This window comes from Emiliania huxleyi, assembly GCF_000372725.1.
Source record: "Emiliania huxleyi CCMP1516 unplaced genomic scaffold EMIHUscaffold_91, whole genome shotgun sequence".
NCBI lineage: Eukaryota > Haptophyta > Isochrysidales > Noelaerhabdaceae > Emiliania > Emiliania huxleyi.
In genome coordinates, this window is record NW_005195220.1 from 210,822 (window position 1) to 231,213 (window position 20,392).

Consider the following 20,392-nt stretch of genomic DNA (forward strand, 5'->3'; position numbering starts at 1 on the left):
AGAGGGGGGGGAGATAATCTCCGCCGATCTCGGCAATCAGCGCCTGCGGCGGTTCGCCCGTGCCGCGGCGTGGTAGGGCGGCGGGGTAGACAAACTGAGGCGGTGGTCGCACCTGATCGGTTCCTTGGCCCACTCAGCCATCACTCAGCTCATAGTCCAGGTAGGGCGGGTGGAGGAATAGACGTGTGGCCGCACCCGACCCCGAGCAATCTCGGGCGATCTCGGGCGATCTCGGGCGATCTCGGGCGATCTCGAGCAATCTCGGGCGATCTCGGGCGATCTCGGGCGATCTCGGGCGATCTCGGGCGATCTCGGGCGATCTCGGGCGATCTCATGTCACAGACTGCAGCGCGCCTGAGGCTGCAGTGGCTGCAGCGGCTGCAGCGGCCGCTGGGGAGACTTGAGCGGCTGGTGCTGCCGCTGCTGCTGCTGCTGCTGCGCCTGCTGCTGCTGCGCTTGCTGCTGCTGCATCTGCATCTGCTGCTGCCGCTGCTGCTGCTGCTGCTGCGCTTGCTGCTGCTGCGCCTGCTGCCTGCGTGGTCTCTCCTGCTCCTCTCCGAAGAGATGAGCGTCCGGATCAACGCCGCCTCCGCCTCCTCTGCCTCCGCCTCCTCCTCCTCCGCCTCCGCCTCCGCCTCCGCCTCCGCCTCCGCCTCCGCCGCCACCGCCGCCGCTTCTGCCGCCTCCTCCGCCGCTGGCGCGAGCGGCCGCGGGTGCGACGGCGGAGGCGGAGGCGGAGGCGGAGGCGGAGGCGGAGGCGGAGGCGGAGGCGGCGGAGGTGGTGGCGGCGGCGGTGGAGGCGGCGGCGCGACCGGCGGCGGGCGCGGCGAACGAGCGGGCGGGCGGCGGTGGTGCGGGCATCGGTGGTGCGGCACCTAATGGGGAGGGTTTGGGGTGTCGGCTGTGAAGGGGGTACGGTGCTGGCTCTACGAGATCTCACATCTCCCCGTATCTCCCCATATCTCCCGTGACGAGGTAAGTGTGCTGGCGGAGCCGACTCTGGCACCGGCAGCGACGTGCCGTCAGGGACGCTTATGGCCGGCAATCTCTCGGCAACCTCTCGGCTGCCTCTCGGCTACCTCTCGGCTGCCTCTCGGCTGCCTCTCGGCAACCTCTCGGCTGCCTCTCGGCTACCTCTCGGCTGCCTCTCGGCTGCCTCTCGGCTGTCCCTCGGCTGCCTCTCGGCCATCTCTCGGCAATCTCTCCGCCGCATCTCGGCTGTATCTCGGCCAATCTCTCGGCTGCCTCTCGGCTAGACCTCTCGGAGCCGCTCCTCCAGGTGCGCCCACAGCGGCACTTCCGCCGGCGAGGGTTGCGCAGGCGGGGGTGAGGAGGAGGATGCCTCTCCGGACGGTCACGTTAGCGACGACGAGCTTGGTGCCTGTTTCACACGGGAGAGAGGCGGGGAGGAGGGGGAGGGGGGGGGGCGGATGAACAGACGCGGTTCACAGCGCGGTGCGTGCGGGGCACACACACACACACACACAGAGCGGGGGCATCACACACGCGAGGCGGTGTGTGTGCGGTCTCAGGGAAAGGCATCCCCGCACAGTCACAAGTGCAATAGTCAGCGGGGGAGAGAGGGGCACGCGAGGCGGTGTGTGTGCGGTCTCAGGGAAAGGCATCCCCGCACAGTCACAAGTGCAAGAGTCAGCGGGGGAGAGAGGGGCACGCGAGGCGGTGTGTGTGCGGTCTCAGGGAAAGGCATCCCCGCACAGTCACAAGTGCAATAGTCAGCGGGGGAGAGAGGGGCACGCGAGGCGGTGTGTGTGCGGTCTCAGGGAAAGGCATCCCCGCACAGTCACAAGTGCAATAGCCAGCGGGGGAGAGAGGGGCACGCGAGGCGGTGTGTGTGTGGTCTCAGGGAAAGGCATCCCCGCACAGTCACAAGTGCAATAGTCAGCGGGGGAGAGAGGGGCACGCGAGGCGGTGTGTGTGCGGTCTCAGGGAAAGGCATCCCCGCACAGTCACAAGTGCAATAGTCAGCGGGGGAGAGAGGGGCACGCGAGGCGGTGTGTGTGCGGTCTCAGGGAAAGGCATCCCCGCACAGTCACAAGTGCAATAGTCAGCGGGGGAGAGAGGGGCACGCGAGGCGGTGTGTGTGCGGTCTCAGGGAAAGGCATCCCCGCACAGTCACAAGTGCAATAGTCAGCGGGGGAGAGAGGGGCACGCGAGGCGGTGTGTGTGCGGTCTCAGGGAAAGGCATCCCCGCACAGTCACAAGTGCAAGAGTCAGCGGGGGAGAGAGGGGCACGCGAGGCGGTGTGTGTGCGGTCTCAGGGAAAGGCATCCCCGCACAGTCACAAGTGCAATAGTCAGCGGGGGAGAGAGGGGCACGCGAGGCGGTGTGTGTGCGGTCTCAGGGAAAGGCATCCCCGCACAGTCACAAGTGCAAGAGTCAGCGGGGGAGAGAGGGGCACGCGAGGCGGTGTGTGTGCGGTCTCAGGGAAAGGCATCCCCGCACAGTCACAAGTGCAAGAGTCAGCGGGGGAGAGAGGGGCACGCGAGGCGGTGTGTGTGCGGTCTCAGGGAAAGGCATCCCCGCACAGTCACAAGTGCAAGAGTCAGCGGGGGGGGCAGGGGTGCGCCGATTGGGGTGAGCGTGGAGAGGTCGCGGAGCCGGCTAATTAGTCAATTAATATAATATTAATTAATGAGTCGCCGATTGGGGTGAGCGTGGAGAGGTCGCGGAGCCGGCTAATTAGTCAATTAATATAATATTAATTAATGAGTCGCCGATTGGGGTGAGCGTGGAGAGGTCGCGGAGCCGGCTAATTAGTCAATTAATATAATATTAATTAATGAGTCGCCGATTGGGGTGAGCGTGGAGAGGTCGCGGAGCCGGCTGTACTCGAGCGCCACCACGCGCTGGCCGCCGTCCGACAGCAGCAGCCTCAGCATCCGGCCTACGGGCGCCTCTCCCATCCCTCCCCACATCTCCCCGTATCTCCCCACATCTCCCCGTATCTCCCCATATCTCCCCACATCTCGCGCTGATGGCCTACGGGCGCCTCTCCCATACCTCCCCACATCTCCCCGTATCTCCCCACATCTCCCCGTATCTCCCCACCTCGGCCCGCATTAGCTGCGGCTTTAGCTGCGGCCTCTCTGCAGACTCTGCATTCAATGCGACTGCCCACCCCCTCTCCTGAGATTTCCTGAGCTCGCACCTCACGCCTCGCGAACCTTGCCTCCGTGTGCTCCGCGAGTGTGCGTGTGAGCCGCGTCGGCCTTGCTGCGACGTGTGCACCACTGGCCTGGCTGGCGGACTCGCGTCTCTCTGCTAGGGCGTGTGCACGACTGGCCTGGCTGGCGGACTCCCGCCTCTCTGCATGCAGACACCGAGCCGGTGGGGATCTCCTACATCTCTCCCCATAGCTCCCCAGATCTCGACTGCGTCTCTCTGCATGCAGACACCGAGCCGGTGGGGATCTCCTACATCTCTCCCCATAGCTCCCCAGATCTCGACTGCGTCTCTCTGCATGCAGACACCGAGGCGGTGGGGGTCGGGAGGTCCGTCGGGGTGCTTGTCTGGCCGGTTCCGCTGCTCCTCGACCAGTGTGATGTCGCTCACCTCCACCTGCGCCGCGGCGGTGGAGGCGGGTGGAGGTGGGTGGAGGCGGGGTGGCAGCGACCGGCTCACCCGGCGACCGCTTACCGGCGGCGACATCGCTACCGCCAGCTAAGGTCTGCTACTCGCCACGCACCACTTGCAGCAAGAACGGCCCCGTCAGGCAGAGCTGGTGCATCGCCGCCACTCCGGCGGGCAGCGGCAGCGCGGCGACGCCGAGCGCGTCGAGGTCGGTGTGGATGAGCAGTGGCTCGAGGCGGAGCTGGCGCGCCGCTGCCGCCTGGCTCGCCCAGGGAGGCGCGTGCAGCTCGGTGGCCGCCATCCACTCGTTCTTGTTGGCAGAGCAACGACTGCGCTGACCCGGAGAGGAGCGGCGGTTCAGGACGCCAGCCGAAGGCGCGCTTGCTTGTCTGTTTTCTTTTTCCTCGGTTTTTCTCTTCTCGTTAGACACCGCGTGAAAGAAGAAAACGCCTGGCGCGTTGTTGCAATGCAAGCGCCGGAGGTGCCAGAGAAGGTGCTAGTGCGCTCGAGGTACGAGGAGCGCAAGAGTACAAAATCGCGGCCGCCGACGGAAAATCCGAAGTCCGCGGTCTTCGTTGCCATGCTCCTGAAGTTGGTCCCGCTTCTCGTCGCGCTGCCAGCGTCTGCCCGGTATTCGCTCCGCCCTGCACACTGGCTAGGGGAGCTCCCACACATCCTGAGCGAACTTTAGTAGGTAGGTAGGTAGGTAGTAAGGTGAAGAACAGCCAGGCTCGGACTGGACACCAACGCGGTATGGGTGGACGCTGGACAGATGATGACGACACGCACGAGCGACACACAGACACAAACAGGCTCACAAGACACACAGCCAGCTGGCTGCCACACACCCTGAGTCGGCGTACACATAACTCAGGGCCACATCCTCCCTGTCGCCCCCCCCAGCACTCCACGGTGCCAAGGGTACAAACAAGGGCACAACTCAAACAACAGACGACAGGAAGTGACATGTGAGGCTAGAGCAGCTTGCTCCACCTCTAGCAATCTCACCGGCCTTCGAGGCACGGACGAGACCGTATGTGGGGTCTAGTGAGGTGTCTATGGACGCCCTCCTCATGGGCTAGCTGCCTGCTGCTAGCCTTCTCTCGCACTCACGGACAGTGACAATTAAATGGGTGAGTGTTTGCGAGCTGAGGCGCGTGTGCTAAATCTAGGCCGCACGTCGTGGCACTATGACGGAGGTATGTCCAGACAGCGTCCAGACAGCGTCCAGACAGCGTCCAGACAGTGTCCAGACAGCGTCCAGACAGCAAAATCGGAGCGTCTAGACAGCTATTCAGACAGTACTAGCACTTGAGTGTACACAGCTGATTGAAGTAAAGGGGAATGATGCAGCTGCCTGCCAGAGCAGAAAGATTCCTTAATTCTCTCCACTACAAAAAAAGTCCAGTGCGGAACCGAGATCATGGCCCCGAATGCCGTGCTCTCTAGGTAATCTGTGGGAGCTCCACAAACCAGGTTTCCCCGCCACGCAGCCGCACCGCTCCCGACCCGTCCGCCACCCACCCGACGCCCTCGCCGGTGGGGGCATCATGCTTGTAGAAGTTCGACTCCACGTCGCCGTCGGCGCACCGGAAGACGCCGCGCCCCTCCTTCTTACCCGCCTTGTACTCGCCCTCGTAGACGTCGCCGTTGGCGAACCGCATGACGCCGCGCCCCTCCGGCAGACCCGCCTTCCACTCGCCCTCGTAGACGTTGCCGTTGGCGAACCGCAGGACGCCGCGCCCCTCGGGCTCTCCCGCCGCGTTGTACTCGCCCTCGTACTCAAACTTCTGCGCCTCGCCCGAGCGAGCCATCGCGTTGTTCACCTTGAGAGCGTAGCTACGGTACAGCAGGACGACCTTCGGCTTGTCGCCCTTGCGCGTGAAGGAAGCCTCCTGGATCGCGGCGATCACGCGCTTGTTCCGCAGGATACATGTATCCGGTTTTACTTACTGTCCACTATGAAAGTGTGGACCGGCGTGAACAGCAGCTCCTGACCACGGCGCCGCAGGCGCCTGTTGATAGGTCCAGGTGATAGCCCTGGATAGGCAATGCATACGCCTCACTGGACCTCAGATCGCCCGACCGCGTCCCGGTGCTCTGCCGTCGGATTTGTGACGCCGCCGCACCGCGCCGTGGCCGGGGGCCCTCCGGAGGCCGAGGATGGCCGTGGCGGACCGGGACGAGCTCTGGGAGGGGGGGTGTCAGTGAGTATATTGTAGATACTAACCATGTGCACAATAAGGTAGGTAGGTAGAAAGGTGAAGAACAGCCAGGCTCGGACTGGACACCAACGCGGTATGGGTGGACGCTGGACAGATGATGACGACACGCACGAGCGACACACAGACACAAACAGGCTCACAAGACACACAGCCATCTGGCTGCCACACACCCTGAGTCGGCGTACACATAACTCAGGGCCACATCCTCCCTGTCGCCCCCCCCAGCACTCCACGGTGCCAAGGGCACAAACAAGGGCACAACTCAAACAACAGACGACAGGAAGAGACATGTGAGGCTAGAGCAGCTTGCTCCACCTCTAGCAATCTCACCGGCCTTCGAGGCACGGACGAGACCGTATGTGGGGTCTAGTGAGGTGTCTATGGACGCCCTCCTCATGGTCTAGCTGCCTGCCGCTAGACTTCTCTCGCACTCACGGACAGTGACAATTAAATGGGTGAGTGTTTGCGAGCTGAGGCGCGTGTGCTAAATCTAGGCCGCACGTCGTGGCACTATGACGGAGGTAGACGTGCGGCCGCAGCGCGCCCACCACAGTCTCGGTGGGGCGCGCGTGTTAGCAAGAGAGTTGCGGGGAGAGCCATGCCCGACTTTTCGGAGGCGAGCCCCACGCCACGGATGCCAGCCGTGCTTTCGCGGGAGCCGTCTCCCAATAACTCTCACTTTAGCTAAGCCAGGGGAGGCGATTCCGGGGCCGTACAGCAGCTTGATGGTGCTTCGCCGGCGTGCGTCCCGGAGCGGTGCCGGACGGGCGGTCCAGGGGAGAAAACTCGGGACGACGCCGACGGCGCTCTGATTCGACTTTTTACTTCAAACAAAGACAGTGGCACGCGCCGCGGCGCGGTGCATGCCACTGTCAGGAGCGGATCCGCCAGTTAGTCGTGTTCACGCCGGGATCGTGTCCTGAGTAACCTGGCCAGACTTTAGGCTTGGACAGTACTCGAGTACTCGTTGGTCACCGGGAGGCGCGTTGCTGCAATGCTAGCGCTGGCAGCAGCTCTCGACGGCGACGAGGCGGCGCTGCTGGCGTGGCTGGACAGCGGCGGGCGGGTCAACGCGACTTGCGTGGTAGGCGATAGGAGCGGCTTCACCGCGCTGATGCTCGCCGCTCAGGAGGGCCACGAGCGAATGGTCGATTTGCTGTTTCAGCGCGGCGCGGAGATCGACCAGCAGGACAGCGCCGGCTGGACCGCGCTGATGTTCGCCGCCAGCAAAGGCCACGAGCGGGTGGTTAAGCTGCTGCTTCAGCACGGCGCGGAGGTCGACAAGCAGGACGCCGACGGCAGCACTGCGCTGATGCACGCCGCCGTCAGCGGCCACGAGCGAGTGGTCGAGCTGCTTCAACGCGGCGCGGATGTCAACCTGCAGAACAGCAACGGCTTCACCGCGCTGATGATCGCCGGCGCCAACGGCCACCCCGCATTCGTGCTCCGCCTGCTGCGGGCGGGCGCAGACGCGGCGTTGTGCGATGCGAGCGGCAGGACGGCGCTGCAGATGGCCAAGAAGAAAGGCCGCGCCGGCTGCGTGCGCGCCCTCGAAGATCATGCGGCGGCGGAGGCAGCGGCGAGGGCGGTGGAGAGTGCGGCGGCAGAGGCGGAGGCGGCGCGGCATGCCGAGGCGCTGCTGGCGGAGGAGGAGGCGGAGAAGGAGGCGGGGCGCGCCAAGGAGAGCAAGAAGGGGAAGAAGAAGAAGAAGAAGGGGAAGGGTGGCGGGGGTGGCGCTGGGCCGTCGCAGGGGCTGTCCGAGGATGAGGCAGCGCTGGCGGCGGCGGAGGAGGCAGAGGCGGCGGCGCTCGAGGAGAGCGCGAGGCTGGATGTCGGGGCGACGCGTGCGGCGGGGGGACAGGCGCGAGTCGCCGAGCGGCAGGGCGATTCGTCACCGGCGGAGGAGGCGCCGCCTGAGGGAGAGGAGGAGCCGCCGGACGATTTCATCTGCCCAATCACGACCGAGGTGATGAGCGACCCGGTGATGGCGGCCGATGGGCAGTCGTACGAGCGGACGGCGATCGAGCGCTGGCTCGCGACCAAGTCAACGAGCCCTCTGACGGGCGGCGCGCTCGAGCACCCATACCTCACCCCCAACCACATGCTGCGCCGGATGATCCGGGACTGGGAGGGGGCGCGGAAGGCAGCGTGACCAGGCTCGAGATGATGCGCCCCAATGACTAGGTCCAGCCCAGGGTGGCACAGATCTGACGTTTTGTATCTGGGAAAGTATAGAGATGAGAGTGAGCTAGAACCGGACCCGGTCAAAGTCGGCGGGTTTCGGAGGGGGGGTATGACAAAAAACGGCGGGCGCATTTGGGCACATCTCTGCGCACAAGTGCCCGCGTTCTCCATGGCGCTCCGATCGCGTGCAACTGGAGGACGTGGTGATGGTCGCCGAAGGATCGCAGGTGCGTCGCAGGTCAGGCTGATAAGGCCTGGCTACGCGACCATCGAGGTCGACCTGAAGCACGAGAAGGCCGCGGGCGACCGCGAGTCGGTGCAGGCGGCGGAGCGCTCGTACATCGAGCGCACCGCGCCGAAGAAGAAGGAGCCCACCAAGGAGCAGGCGAGCAGCCCGCGGCTCGAGCCGCGGCACGCAAGGCCAAGAAGGCCCGGCGCAGAAGGCGCGCCGGGCGACGGAGGCTGGCGAGCGCGCCGCGAGGGAGGCCGAGCGCGCGGAGGCCCCGCGCGCGCAGCTGCGCGAGAACATCCAGTACGTGATGGCCGGGCTGCGGTCTGCAGCTGCGCAGGCGCGCAGCCAGGCCGGGTCCAAAATAGGGGTCGAATACTCGCTGCCCCCGGAGAGGGACGACGGGTATCGACGCGGCCCCAGCAAGGTGTACGCCACAGTTCCCCAGGGGACCGTGGCGACGACCGTCGCCTCGGACTGGCTCGCGAACGAGCTGGCCGAGCACGGAGAGATCGATGCGGCATACCGCGACCGCATACGTAGTAAGTAAGGTAAGGTAAGGTAAGGTAGATTTCTCCACACACACAAAGTGGTGGGGCAAGGGGGGGCGACCCTCGCATCTCCACGCCCGGACACGGGCAGGAGCCCCACGGCATTCAAAGTGCAAGCACTGGCCCGGTGCACGTGGGTGAGCAGCCTGCCCCTCCCTCCCGACAAACCAACTCCCGCACACACACAATCGCACTCTGGCCATCGAATGACTCCGAATGACTCACTGTGTGTGCTAAGACAGAATCTCCGCAGACATCCAAAACGGGCCGTGCCGCGTTTGTGGTGTCTTCTCAAGCACTAGCATCCGGACGCCGCACTCGAGCGGGCGGGTCACATCTATGTGGGCCCAGTGTGCGCACTAGGCGCATATGCTAGTGCTATCCTGATGCCCTATGGGAGGCAGAGGGATGGGGGGAGGGGGGGGCAGAGGTAAGGTGGGGTGAGACTGGGGAGGGCCTCAAAGGTCCTCCATGGGGGTGGGGTCCGGCCCGAACAGGTCGAAGCCGGTCCCGCCATCGCCGCCGGCGCCGTCGCCCTCGTCCGCCTCGGAGGCGGAGGTCGTCGAGCGGGGCGTCTCGCCCGTCGCGAACCTGCCGCCGAACACGGCGTCGGCCGGCGCCGAGGCGCCGGCAGCCGTGAACTGATCAGGTCGGCGACCTTTCGGTCCCTGCAGGCCGCATCAATTTTGCCGCCCCGTTTACGCAGCGGTCGCTCACCAGCGTGTGGCGCACGTGCCCGCTGCTGCACGAGGCGCTGCCGGGGGCCAAGCAAGTGCTGCAGTGGCAGCGGATTGACAATGTCATCGCCTCTTTCGACGAGGCGACGCGCGTGTACATGATCTGTCCGTTTGCCCGCGCGATGCACAAGTCGGGCGCGGAGTGGAAGCTGTGGAAGAACGGCGGCAACCAGCGCGAGACCCACGGCATCGGCCGGCTGCTGCGGCGGATGACGAAGGAGATGGCGGAGGACCCGCTGATTGCGCTCGACGTTGCGCGGCTGCAGGACGTCGCCGCCTCCCGCGACTCTGACGATGAGCTCGACCAGCAACCATGGCTTCTCAGCATCGACTCGCGGATGGACACATCGCAGTTCGCCCAGACCGAGGTCTGTTTGCGCCTGGTCGCCTGCATAGGGTCGATCTCGGCGGTTGGGTTAGTGTTGGCATCCCGAGTGAGGTAAGGGTGACTGAGCCGTGGGCAGGGCTTATCCGGAGCCTGCAGAGCAGCGGAGCCGGCTGCGGACGTGGAGAGGTGCCTCCGTGTCTAGGTGTGAATAGGGGTCCGCTGTGATCATTCACAGTGGGGGGGGGGGTGTACAGGAATTGTATGCCCCTGCTGGCTGGTCCGGGATAGGCCCCCGTTGGCCCGGGGGAGCTGCGGCTAGCGCCCAGTCCCCCGCGTGTCGTCGTCGCCAGCACTAAGAACGGAGCCGTTTCGTCCAGTTGGCGTAGAAGGGCGTTGTTGCTTGCTGCTGCTGCAGCTGCTGCTGGCCGGCGGCGGCTGTCGCGGCGTCATCCGAGGGAGCGGCGTCGCCACGGCTGGCGGCGTCGTCCCTCTTGGTCGCGTAGTCCAGCAGGTGGTGCAGGTCCCTGCATTTGAGATGCCTCGTCAAGGCCTCACTAAAGTAGAGCTGCCCGTACTCGCCGTACGAGAACAGGGGGGCCACGAGTAGTTGGAATCGATCGAGGAAGCGCGGCGGCGGCTGTTCCCCTCTCGAGTGGTACCTTCTCCGGAGGCTGCGGATATGAACGCATTTCGAGGCGGCCGCATGGACGAGTCGGGTGAGAGTAGCCGTCCACACGTCGTCCGCTTTGAACGTGACGTTGTCGATGTCGACCCTGTAGAAGTCGATCAGCGTAAACTTCCAGAGGAGCAGGCAGAGAGTCGTCGTCACTAGGGGAAGACGTTGGTCCTCCACGTAGCAGAAGAGTATCCTGTCGCGACTGGGAGCAGGGGTGTCGGGAATGATCAGCTTTATCCGGCTGAATAGATGCGCGATTATTCGGCATCGGCCGAGGTGTGCGCAGGACTCGCGTTCGCGGTGGCAGAGGCGGCAGACGGTCCTGGCCTCTCCCCGCCGGTGGCGCGTCGAGAGCGCTCGGTGGAGGATGTGCTTGAAATAGAGATGCCAGTCCTTGAAGCTGAGGAGTCCGGTGTTTCGGAAGTGTTGAGGCGGCGCGTATGTGTGAGTGACTGAGTCGTCGGCGGGATTCCAATGTTGTAGGCGCACGTACGCGCACACGCGCCAGACGACGCAGGGCAGACGATGTGGAGGCGGAGCAGACGCGCAGGGCGAGAGCCGAGACGAGGGAGGGAGCAGGACTTTGCGGAGATCAGCAGGAGGATGTACGAAGAGATTAGGAGCAGCAGGGACCCGAGGGACCATGTGGAAGACGGCTAGTGATAGTCCCCCCCCCATCGGGAGGACGGACCCCGGCGGCTAGTCGCAGACCACACCCACAAAGAACCCTGCACAAACACCGACAAAGATCGCACGGGACCTGTTGCTCTTGCTGTTCCTTTTTACCCATCTCACAGTAGAGGTGTCTCTTTTTATTTATTTACGCACACGCACACGCGGGGAAGAATAATAAAAGCAGAGAGACTGGTCAAGGAAGAATAAAAACAAATGCAGTGCAGCACACCAAGCGAGAAAGAAGAGGAGCGAGATCCTGGGGGGTGGCTACATAGAAAACAGGCCCGTCGCTCATCGCACCACCACCCATGGCAGCACAAACTCGCGCCAGATGTCCGCCAGCTCATTCTGGAGCCGCTCCCTCACGGCTGTCGAAGTGTCGAAGCGCTCCTCGTCCCAAGCGACCAGGTAGCCCAGCCGCACCACCTCGACCGCACGCTTGCGAGCCGCTGTTGGGAAGAGCTCGTGCGACTGCGGCGACCACTCCGCCGCCTTGAGGATGAGCCTGCCCACCGCCACCGCCTCGGCCGCTGGCTGCAGGTTGGCCGGCCTGAGGGAGGGCAGAGGTGTGTCAAAGAGAGGATCCGGCGAGTCGGGGAGAGACCATTGCAGTGCGCGCCTCAGTGCGAGGGCCTTGGCCTCGCCCGCCACGCGCACAAAGGAGACAGGACCAAAGCAATCATCATGTCATCGCACCACCACCCATGGCAGCACAAACTCGCGCCAGATGTCCGCCAGCTCTGGAGCCGCTCCCTCGCGGCTGTCGAAGCGCTCCTCGTCCCAGGCGATCAGGTAGCCCAGCCGCATCACCTCGACCGCCCTCTTGCAAGCCGCCGTGGGGAAGAGCGAGTGGCTTGCCGGCGACCACGGCGCCGCCGCCCGCCGAACCAGCGCCGCCGCCTCGCCCGCGCCGCCCGCGGCGCGCCGCAGCGGCGTCGGCTCGCCCTCGTGCAAGCTTGCGCCGCTGCGCAGGAGGGAGGTGGCGCGGGCGGCGGTGAGGGTCTCAAGGTGCGCGAGCGGCGTCCAGCCGCGGCTGGCGACCAGCCAAGCGGCGAGGTCGGCGTGGCCTAGGCGGTTTGCGGCCTCCTCGGGCGTGCCGAAGGGCGTAGCGGCGCGGGAGGCGCCGTAGGAGGAGAGGAGCTTGGCGACCTCGAGGTGGCCGTTCTGGCATGCCATGAACAGCGGCGTGGCGCCGTCGTTCATCGCTTGGTTGATGTCAGCGTCGGCCTCGAGGAGTAGCCGGGCGCACTCGAGCTGCCCCTCCTGGCATGCCATGAACAGCGGCGTGGCGCCGTCGTTGCAAGCTTGGTTGACCGCTGCGCCAGCCTCGAAGAGCAGCCGGGCGCACTGGACGTGGCCCTCCTGGCACGCGGCGAGGAGCGGCGTGGCGCCGTCCTGCTGGGCTTGGTTGATCGCCGCGCCAGCCTCGAGCAGCAACCGAGCGACCTCGAGGTGGCCCTTGTTACACGCCTTGTACAGCGGCGTGACGCCGTCATGCTTGCCTTGATTGATCGCCGCGCCAGCCTCGAGCAGCAACCGAGCGACCTCGAGGTGGCCCTTGTTACACGCCTTGTACAGCGGCGTGACGCCGTTGTGCTTGCCTCGATTGATCGCCGCGCCAGCATCAAGGAGTAGCTGGGCGATCTCGACGTGGCCCTTCTCGCTTGCGACGAGCAGCGGCGTGAAGCCGCTGGCGTTGGCTTGGTCGACTGCCGCGCTGGCTTTGAGGAGCAGCCGGGCGCTGTCGATGCAGCCTCCATTGCACGCGTAGGTCAGCGCGGAAGCGCCGCCGCCATTCGTCGCCCCGACGCTCGCGCCGCTGTCGAGCAGCAGCCGCACCGCCTCGGCCTGCCCGTGCCGAGCGGCCCAGGTGAGCAGCGTGTCCTGCTTCTCGGTGTCGTGCCGCGCGTCGAGCTGGGCCGCGAGCGACGTGCCGCGCGTCCCCTGCCCGGAGAGGAAGGCGCGCAGCGGGGCAAGGTCGCCCCGAGCCAGGTCAGCGAGGCGGGTTGGGATGGCCGCCGCTCATGGCCGCCAGAAAGAAGAAAAACTGGGAGGGCTTCCATGTCCACAATATCTCTCAGTCTAGCTAAGCCTGGGAAGGCGATTCCGGGGCCGTACAGCAGCTTGATGGTGCTTCGCCGGCGTGCGTCCCGGAGCGGTGCCGGACGGGCGGTCCTTGGGAGGAAAACGAGGGACAGCGCCGACGGCGCTCTGATTCGACTTTTAACTTCAAACAAAGACAGTCGCACGCGCCGCAGCGGCCCTTCTCGCTTGCGGATCCGTCAGTCAGGAGCGGCCGCAGCATACCGTCGGGTCTCTATTTTAAGAGCAGGTAAACAGCAATAGATCCGGGTGTAGTGCCGGATCAGTTCCTGGAGCCAGGGGGACCGATTCGCGCTTGCCAAGGGACCAATTGCTGGAAGCCTGCGCAGCCTGCGCTCCGGCCGGCAGAGGGCTTGCGACCCGTGGCAGGGTGACAGCCCGCCGGTGGGCGAGCCAAACTCTGGCGGAGGCAGCCCGCTCAGCCCCAGGCGCCCCTCGAACCGGAGGGTGGTCTGCCGCCGCTGCGCGGTCGGCGCGCCGAGCGCGGGAGACATATCAGCTTCGCGCCACAGGTAACATGGGGACCGATTCTCGGCAAGTTTGGCAGCGCGGGCAGTGTGAAGGATCGATTGCTGTACAACGAGGGACCGATTCCGTGAGGGCCGGGTATCGATTAGGCCGCTTGAGGGCCGGATCTATTGCTGTTTACCTGCTCTTAAAATAGAGACCCGACGGTACTGTCAGGAGCGGATCCGTCAGTTAGTCATGTTCACGCCGGGATCGTGTCCCTCACAACCTGGGCAGACTTTGGGCCACAACAGTAGGCCAAAAACAAAAAGCAGACGAATAATTCTTTTTCTGGGAGCTGCGCGAGCGCGCCTTCCGCCAGTTGGTGCTGGTGGAGCGCCACCACACGCACGTGATCTCACGCAGTCGTCCGAGCTTGAAATGATCGCTAATGGGTGCGCGCAACAGCCTGGACCACTGAGCAAATCTGCAGAGGTCTGCATCGGTGGCGTCTCAACGCGGCTGATCGCCACGGCATACGCCAACCGGATTTTTGTCGTGGTGTCTCAGCGAGAGAACCTCGGCACGCTCATCTCGGCGACGCGAGAGAGCGCGACGGGCCTGGCGAGTGGACCTGGTTGCTACAGCACGCGCGTCCTGCTTGGACGGCGGGACGACGAGGCACTCGAGGTGCTTTGCGCCACCGTCCGAGACACAGTGCCTTCCCCGCGTGGTGCCCATCCCTCTTCCCCGTCTCGGGCAGCTGGGCTCCCACGCGACAGTCTCCTTGGCGGCGCTGCCAGCTCGGGCGGGTTACCGGGCACCCGGTGCCGCCGCGCAGGTGTACGCGCGTACCTTGGTCGAGCTCATCAACAAGAGCAGGCCAGCGGACATAGAATTCCACAACAAGCGGGAGACGAGAGATCACACACGCTACAGCCGTAGTCAGCCGTACTCCGCTGTATTCATCGTCCTCGCACCCCTCGCATTCACGCGGTGCTCTGAAGACGCTGCACAGTGCCGTACTCCCGCGCTGAGGCTGGCGTATTCACAACGCAGGCCAGCGGATCTCCTGCTCGCCCTCAACCTGCTCGACAGCTCTCGCGCAACCTTTCACGAGGTGATGCGCGCGCTCGACGCGATCAAGGTCTGGTGAAGGTCTGGTCGGGGTCTGGTGAAGGGCTGGGGAAGGCGCGCAGAGACACACGGAGGGGCGGGCGCGCGGCGGCGGCGGCGGGCGGCGGGCGGGGGGCGGGGGAAAGAAAAGCGGGCACTTTTTGTCAGTTCCTAAAGTCGAAGCGCCGCGATGCCGTTCGTGACTAATGCCGACTCGAGGTGATACTGATAGCGCTCCGGTACACACACACCAGAGCCGAGAGCGCTCGCCGCGCTCGCGTCTCGCGGAAGATCTCTCGCGGCGCTGGAGCCTGGAGAATAATATGATCGATATTTCGGTTTTCGCGCGGCGAGGACGCTCGAAGAGCGAGATTGGCGAGAGGGACGAGGATAAGCTAAGGTAAGGTAAGGTAAACGTCTCCACACACAAAGTGGTGGACGAGGAGCGCCGCCCGCGGAAGAGCCACTATCTCGCGTGCCGCACGGCTGCCGTTGGCTTCTCTCCCCACTGCGCAATATCACACGCGGCCCGCCCAACTCCCGGTCCCTCCCCCTGCCCGCACGTGAGACAGGTATGGGCGTGAGGGCTGATCGGCTCCGCGCGCACAATGTATCAACGACGCACACGCGCACAAGGGGCCACAGCTGCCAGCGGCGTCGCCCTGCCCCAGCAAGCCAGACACGCGCAGTACCCCGCGAGCCCGGCGCGCTACGCGGAGAAGAGAGGAGAGGAGAGGAGAGAGAGGGAGGGGGGCTGCGCCGTGGATGCGGCGCGCGGCACTCGTCGCCGCGCCGCCGCTGACAAGTCACAAGCGGCCTCGGTCAGCCGAGCACCTTGCGCAGGGCCGCCTCGAGCGCGTCGGTGCCGGCGGCCTCGTCGCCGGCGGACAGCGTCGCGTGCAGCGCCTCGATCTCGACCAGAGGCAGCCCACTCGCCACCGCCTCCAGGTCCGACGCGCGCGCGCGCCACGCGGCGCCCTCCTCGCCGAGCGACTTGAGCTCTTTGCGCGCCTTTTTGAGCGCCGACCGCGCCTTCTCCTTCTCGCGCTTCGCCGCCGCCTTGTCCGAATCCTTGGACGCCCGCTCCGCCGCCGCCGCCGCCGCCGCCGCCGCCTCCGCCGCCCGGGCCTGCTCCGCCGCCTCCGCCTTTGCGCGCTTCTCCGCCGCCAGCGCCTCCTCCTTTCGCCTCCGCTGCAGCTCGCGCTCCGCCGCGCGCTCCTCCTTGGCACGATGCAGCCGCGGGTCGTTCTCCTGCGCCAGCTCGACCGCGCTCATCAGCCGCCGCATCTCGCTCCGCTTGAGTCGCTCCACCTCGTTCTTGTTCTGCCGCTGCATCCACCGCCGCTCCTCGCGGTCCTCCGCCTCGGCCGTGTCGTACCTGTTCACAGCCACAGGTGTGAAGAGACGCTGTTCACGGCTGCTCCTCCGCCGCCCCTCGGCCGTGTCGCACTCGGCCAGCAGCGAAAAGTCGCGCCAGGAGCGGAAGCGCGTCCAAAAGGCGTAGAAGCGCTGCACCTCCTCCAGCGGCGTCTCGTCGTCGCCAACCAACGGCACCGGCCGCGCCACCGAGAACTTTGCCTGCCGAGCAAACACGGGCCCAAACACGCGGAAGAAGCGGCCCGGGTCGTCGGCGCGCGGCCGGAAGGCGGTGGGGAGCGCGTCGTTAAAGTAGTCGATCGAGTCGTACTGTCGCCGCTTCTCCTCACTGCCCAGCAGCTCCCACGCCGCCGACAGCAGCTTGAACTCCTCCTCCTCCTCGCCCTCCTCCTCGCCCTCCCCCCCCTCCTCGCCGCCCTCCTCGCCGCCGCCCTCCCTGCCGTTGCCGTTGTTGCCGCCCTCGCCGCCGCCGCCCTTGCCCCTCCTGCCGCCCTCCTTGCCGCCCTCCTTGCCGCCCTCCTTGCCGCCCTCCTTGCCGCCTCTGGCGCCGCCATTCTCCTGCGCCGCCTTCTTGTCCGGATGCCTGGAGGGTGAGGGTGCGGGTTGGGTTGAGGTTGGGGTGAGGGTGTGGGTGTGAGTGAGGGGTGTCTGCAGGGTCGAAGCTTCCGAGAGGGTTCCGAGAGGGTTCCGAGAGGGTTCCGAGAGGCCTCCGAGAGGGCTCCGAGAGGGTTCTCCGCCACTGCCTGCAGCTGGGAAGTGTCTACGAAGTGTCTACGAGGTGTCTGCTCACTTCTCCAGCACCAGCCGGCGGTACGCCTTGCGCAGCTCCTACGAGTCACGAGGAGTTGGGAGGATGAGAGGAGCCGCACACGGCACGCCGGACGCACGCCCCCGGGGGGAGGGCACCTCGGGCGTCGCCGCCCACCGGCGATCCTCGAGCTCGAGCAGGCCGTACGGGTCCACCTTAGGGTCGAGAGGAGGGGGGCGCGGTGAGACAAGAGGAAGGGGGGCGCGGTGAGACAAGAGGAAGGGGGGCGCGGTGAGAGTTGAGGAAGGGGGGTGCGGTGAGAGGTGAGGAAGGGGTGCGGTGAGAGGAGAGGAAGGGGGTGCGGTGAGAGGAGAGGCGACGGCAGCAGCAGCAGAGGGAGGAGAGAGGCAGAGGGGAGGGGCGAGGCAGAGGGGAGGAGAGAGGCAGCGGCGGCGAGGAGAGAGGCAGCGGCGGCGAGGAGAGAGGGGGCGGTGGCGGGGAGCTCGGGAGCGGCAGTGAGCAGCAGCGGCAGCGATAGGGGCGGCGGCGCTGAGCAGAGGCAGCGGTGAGCAGAGTGCAGCAGCGGTGATTAGAGGCGGCGGCGAGAGAGGCGGCGGCGAGAGAGGCGGCGGCGGCGCCAGCCTTGTCGAGGCCCTGCAGCTTGTCGCCGAGCTTCTCCGTGTCCCAGTACATCGACCTTTTGCCGATCGCCGCGTAGTTGGTCACCGCCTCCCGCTCGCCCTCCTCGCCCTCCGCCTCCTCCGCCGCCCGCGCCGCGTCGGCCGCCCGCTCGGCCGCCTGAGGCCGCAGACGGGAGAGAGTCAGGACGCCGCATGCGGGGCGTTGGCTGGTCAGGTGGTGCTCCGACGCGGTGCGCGCGGCCGGGTGCGCCGGCATGGCGCCGTAGAGGCGAGGGCGAGGGGAGCGGGCGCGGCGGCAAGGCGCCTCCTCGAGAGCAATGAGCTGCTCGACAGCGGACTTTTGCTGTACTCGCCAGGCCTCGCGCTGCTTGGTCGGCTGCGCCGGAGAGCCGTAGCACGTCGGCTCGGACGGCGAGTCCGGGCGCGGCGGCGGCAGAGCTAAATAAGCCATGCTCCCTTCGGAAGGGCGCGTGGCGAGTCGCGTGGCCTTGCCCCCCCCCCCGCGACCCATTCCTGTACTCGAGTAGCGGAGGGAGGCGACGGCGCGAAAATGCCGCACACCGATGGCTTTCTGTGCTAACGTTCTTAGTCCTTACACATTGCTGGCGCGAGTCGCTCAGCCGTCCTCCTCGTCGGCCGCAAACGAGAGGCCTCGCTGCTGCTGCTTCTCGCGCTCGCGCTTCTTGGCGCGCTTGCGCGCCTGCTGCGCAGCGGCTGCCTCCGCCGCCTCCTCCGCCTCGCGCTCCCGCTTGGCTCCCGCCGCCGCCTCCAGCTCCTCTCGCTTCTCGCGGAAGGCGGCCGACGAGACGAGGCCCACCGTCGCCGCAGCCAGCTGCGACTCGACCGCGCCCTCGTCGGCCTTAGCGAACCGGTTCTCTTCCCCCTGCAGCAGCGCGCTCGTCCAGCCGGCGGCCGACATCGACTGCTGCGCCAGCTCCTTGACTCGCGCCTTCTCCGCCTGCTCGTGGGAGGGAGGTGTGACGACGATGGCAGCAGCAGCGGCGGCGGCGGCCGCGGCGGCCAAGGGCGAGGGCCGGACGAGGGCCGCGTCCGTGTGTCTCTGTGTCGCTCCAGATCTAGGGCTCGCTGCCTTGGTGGACGAGCGCGCCGCTTTTAGCGCCGCCTCCACCTCGCCCCGCTCCCTGGTGTTGGCCTCGACGACGTCGTACGCGCCGCCGTGTGCCGCGAGCCGACGGCCCGCCTCAATCACCGCACGAAGCTTCTCCTCCAGCCTCGCCACCTGTCGTCGGCGAAGGCTGAGCGTGATAGAGTCGGCGAGAGATTGGTTTGAGCGCTGGCGGCTACGCAGCGAAAGAGCAAACATGCGCGTGGGAGGAGGTCACCTCGCCAGTCGCGCCCTTTGTTTTGACCCGCGTGCACGACTGGCTCTCGCGTTTATGCGCCGCCATGGCCTCGGCCGAGGCGCTGCGCAGCACCTTGCCGCAGATGTCGCAGACGGCGGCCATGTATGGTAAGTTAGCGACAGAGCGGCACGTCCTGGGCCGTGGCCTCGCTGCGGCTCGCTGCCGGGCAAGGGTGCGGCCGCGAAAAAGTATTCTGGCACCGGTGGGCGTCTGAGCCTCGTTGGAGCGAGTTCGCGCTGCGCTAGGCTCAGACGGCGAGTTCGCGCTGCGCTAGGCTCGCAGATGGCGAGTGCGCTGCGATAGATTTGCGCTGCGATGAACCCGTTTCTAGGAGCCGATAACTCAAGGGAGAACAAAACAACATCCGCATCAAGGGAGGAAGCGCGGCGTTTTCTTCTTGCGTCCAACTCCGGCAGTTGGTCCAGCATGGCAGCCTCGAGCGACCTGCAGGCTCTGCAGCTTCAGATTCGGAATCTGCAGCAAAAGATCGACTTCCAGCACAGAAGAAAGAAAAAAAACTGAGCGGCGGGCACGTCGCGCCGCATGGTGGCCGCGCTGCGCCGCTCGCCGCTGGCGCGCGGTTGATCGCGGCGCCGACTCCACGGCGGCGCCATCTCACGCAGCGGGGCGCGTCTGCCGCTCTTAACGGAGTCGCTTAGGCGGCTCCGGTGGTGTGCCGGTGATAGTACTAGCACGCGCCAGTTCGCACCTGTGTCGAGCCTGTCTGCTGGTGAGAGAGAGTTCTTTTGTTTAAATTCTTCTCTTTTGTTGTTTTCGGCGTCTAATTCACAGCGAATCGATTTCACTTTTGCGAGCGAGTGTGAAGTGAATGAGGACGGATGCTCCCACTGTGAGAGTCGTGATTTCTTGTTGGTTAATAAAAATATCTCCCGAGTTCCTACACTCTGACACTCACTTGCAAGCGTCGGCTCCCATGAGCGGGCCTGAGACAGTGACAGCGGTACTGTGTGAGAGAGATTATTTGGGTCAACCTGTAACTACGAGCGCGTCGGGCTGGCGATGGAGAAGTGAGCTTGTGCAAGCATGTCTCTACTCTTTCGCCGGCCGGAGGCACTCACTTCCGCGCACTAAGTTAGTGCGCGTAGTAGCCGATCTCGCCTCCGTCCGCCGGCGAAGGGCACTACGAGCGGCCCGCCGGACCACTCCCCTCGCGGCCGGTCGGAGGCACTCACTTCCCGCGCGCATTGTTTGCTAAGTTAGTGTGCGTAGTGTCCCGGCCTCCGACCACGACTCCCGGGAGCACTTGACCCGCCTCGGCGCACCACTAGCCCTCGTCCAGCTCACAGACTAACTTGCGTCGACTTAGTTCCCCGCAGGGCCCGGGACCACTCACTCACTACATCTTCACACGAGTTAGTGACGCCTCCTGTCTCGGACGC

General features: G+C 65.7%; 6 protein-coding genes across 6 annotated transcripts; 2 read left to right on the plus strand and 4 right to left on the minus strand.

Annotated features, from left to right (window-relative positions):
- Positions 1–2,397: 2,397 nt before the first annotated feature.
- EMIHUDRAFT_69011 (hypothetical protein) lies at positions 2,398–2,583 on the minus strand (the record flags this gene model as incomplete). Its single annotated transcript, XM_005757350.1, has 1 exon — positions 2,398–2,583. A coding segment is annotated over one exon (186 nt), but the record flags the coding sequence as incomplete, so codon positions are not given.
- Positions 2,584–5,120: 2,537 nt separating this feature from the next.
- On the minus strand, positions 5,121–5,372 carry EMIHUDRAFT_48203 (hypothetical protein; the record flags this gene model as incomplete). The annotated part of the gene is made up of 1 exon (XM_005757351.1): positions 5,121–5,372. A coding segment is annotated over one exon (252 nt), but the record flags the coding sequence as incomplete, so codon positions are not given.
- A 1,042-nt stretch (positions 5,373–6,414) lies between these two features.
- Positions 6,415–9,960, plus strand: EMIHUDRAFT_107448 (hypothetical protein; the record flags this gene model as incomplete). Its single annotated transcript, XM_005757352.1, has 5 exons — positions 6,415–6,459; positions 7,465–7,964; positions 8,244–8,316; positions 8,516–8,771; positions 9,455–9,960. The coding sequence occupies 5 exons, from the start codon at positions 6,415–6,417 to the stop codon at positions 9,958–9,960; spliced, it is 1,380 nt and encodes a 459-aa protein (XP_005757409.1).
- Positions 9,961–11,487: 1,527 nt separating this feature from the next.
- Positions 11,488–12,003, minus strand: EMIHUDRAFT_107449 (hypothetical protein; the record flags this gene model as incomplete). Its single annotated transcript, XM_005757353.1, has 2 exons — positions 11,488–11,730; positions 11,893–12,003. The coding sequence occupies 2 exons, from the start codon at positions 12,001–12,003 to the stop codon at positions 11,488–11,490; spliced, it is 354 nt and encodes a 117-aa protein (XP_005757410.1).
- A 2,184-nt stretch (positions 12,004–14,187) lies between these two features.
- EMIHUDRAFT_220440 (hypothetical protein) lies at positions 14,188–14,902 on the plus strand (the record flags this gene model as incomplete). Its single annotated transcript, XM_005757354.1, has 3 exons — positions 14,188–14,374; positions 14,510–14,573; positions 14,806–14,902. The coding sequence occupies 3 exons, from the start codon at positions 14,188–14,190 to the stop codon at positions 14,900–14,902; spliced, it is 348 nt and encodes a 115-aa protein (XP_005757411.1).
- A 782-nt stretch (positions 14,903–15,684) lies between these two features.
- Positions 15,685–19,094, minus strand: EMIHUDRAFT_107450 (hypothetical protein; the record flags this gene model as incomplete). Its single annotated transcript, XM_005757355.1, has 8 exons — positions 15,685–16,240; positions 16,313–16,822; positions 17,030–17,067; positions 17,146–17,202; positions 17,714–17,785; positions 18,446–18,586; positions 18,758–18,868; positions 18,972–19,094. The coding sequence occupies 8 exons, from the start codon at positions 19,092–19,094 to the stop codon at positions 15,685–15,687; spliced, it is 1,608 nt and encodes a 535-aa protein (XP_005757412.1).
- Between the last annotated feature and the right edge of the window lie 1,298 nt (positions 19,095–20,392).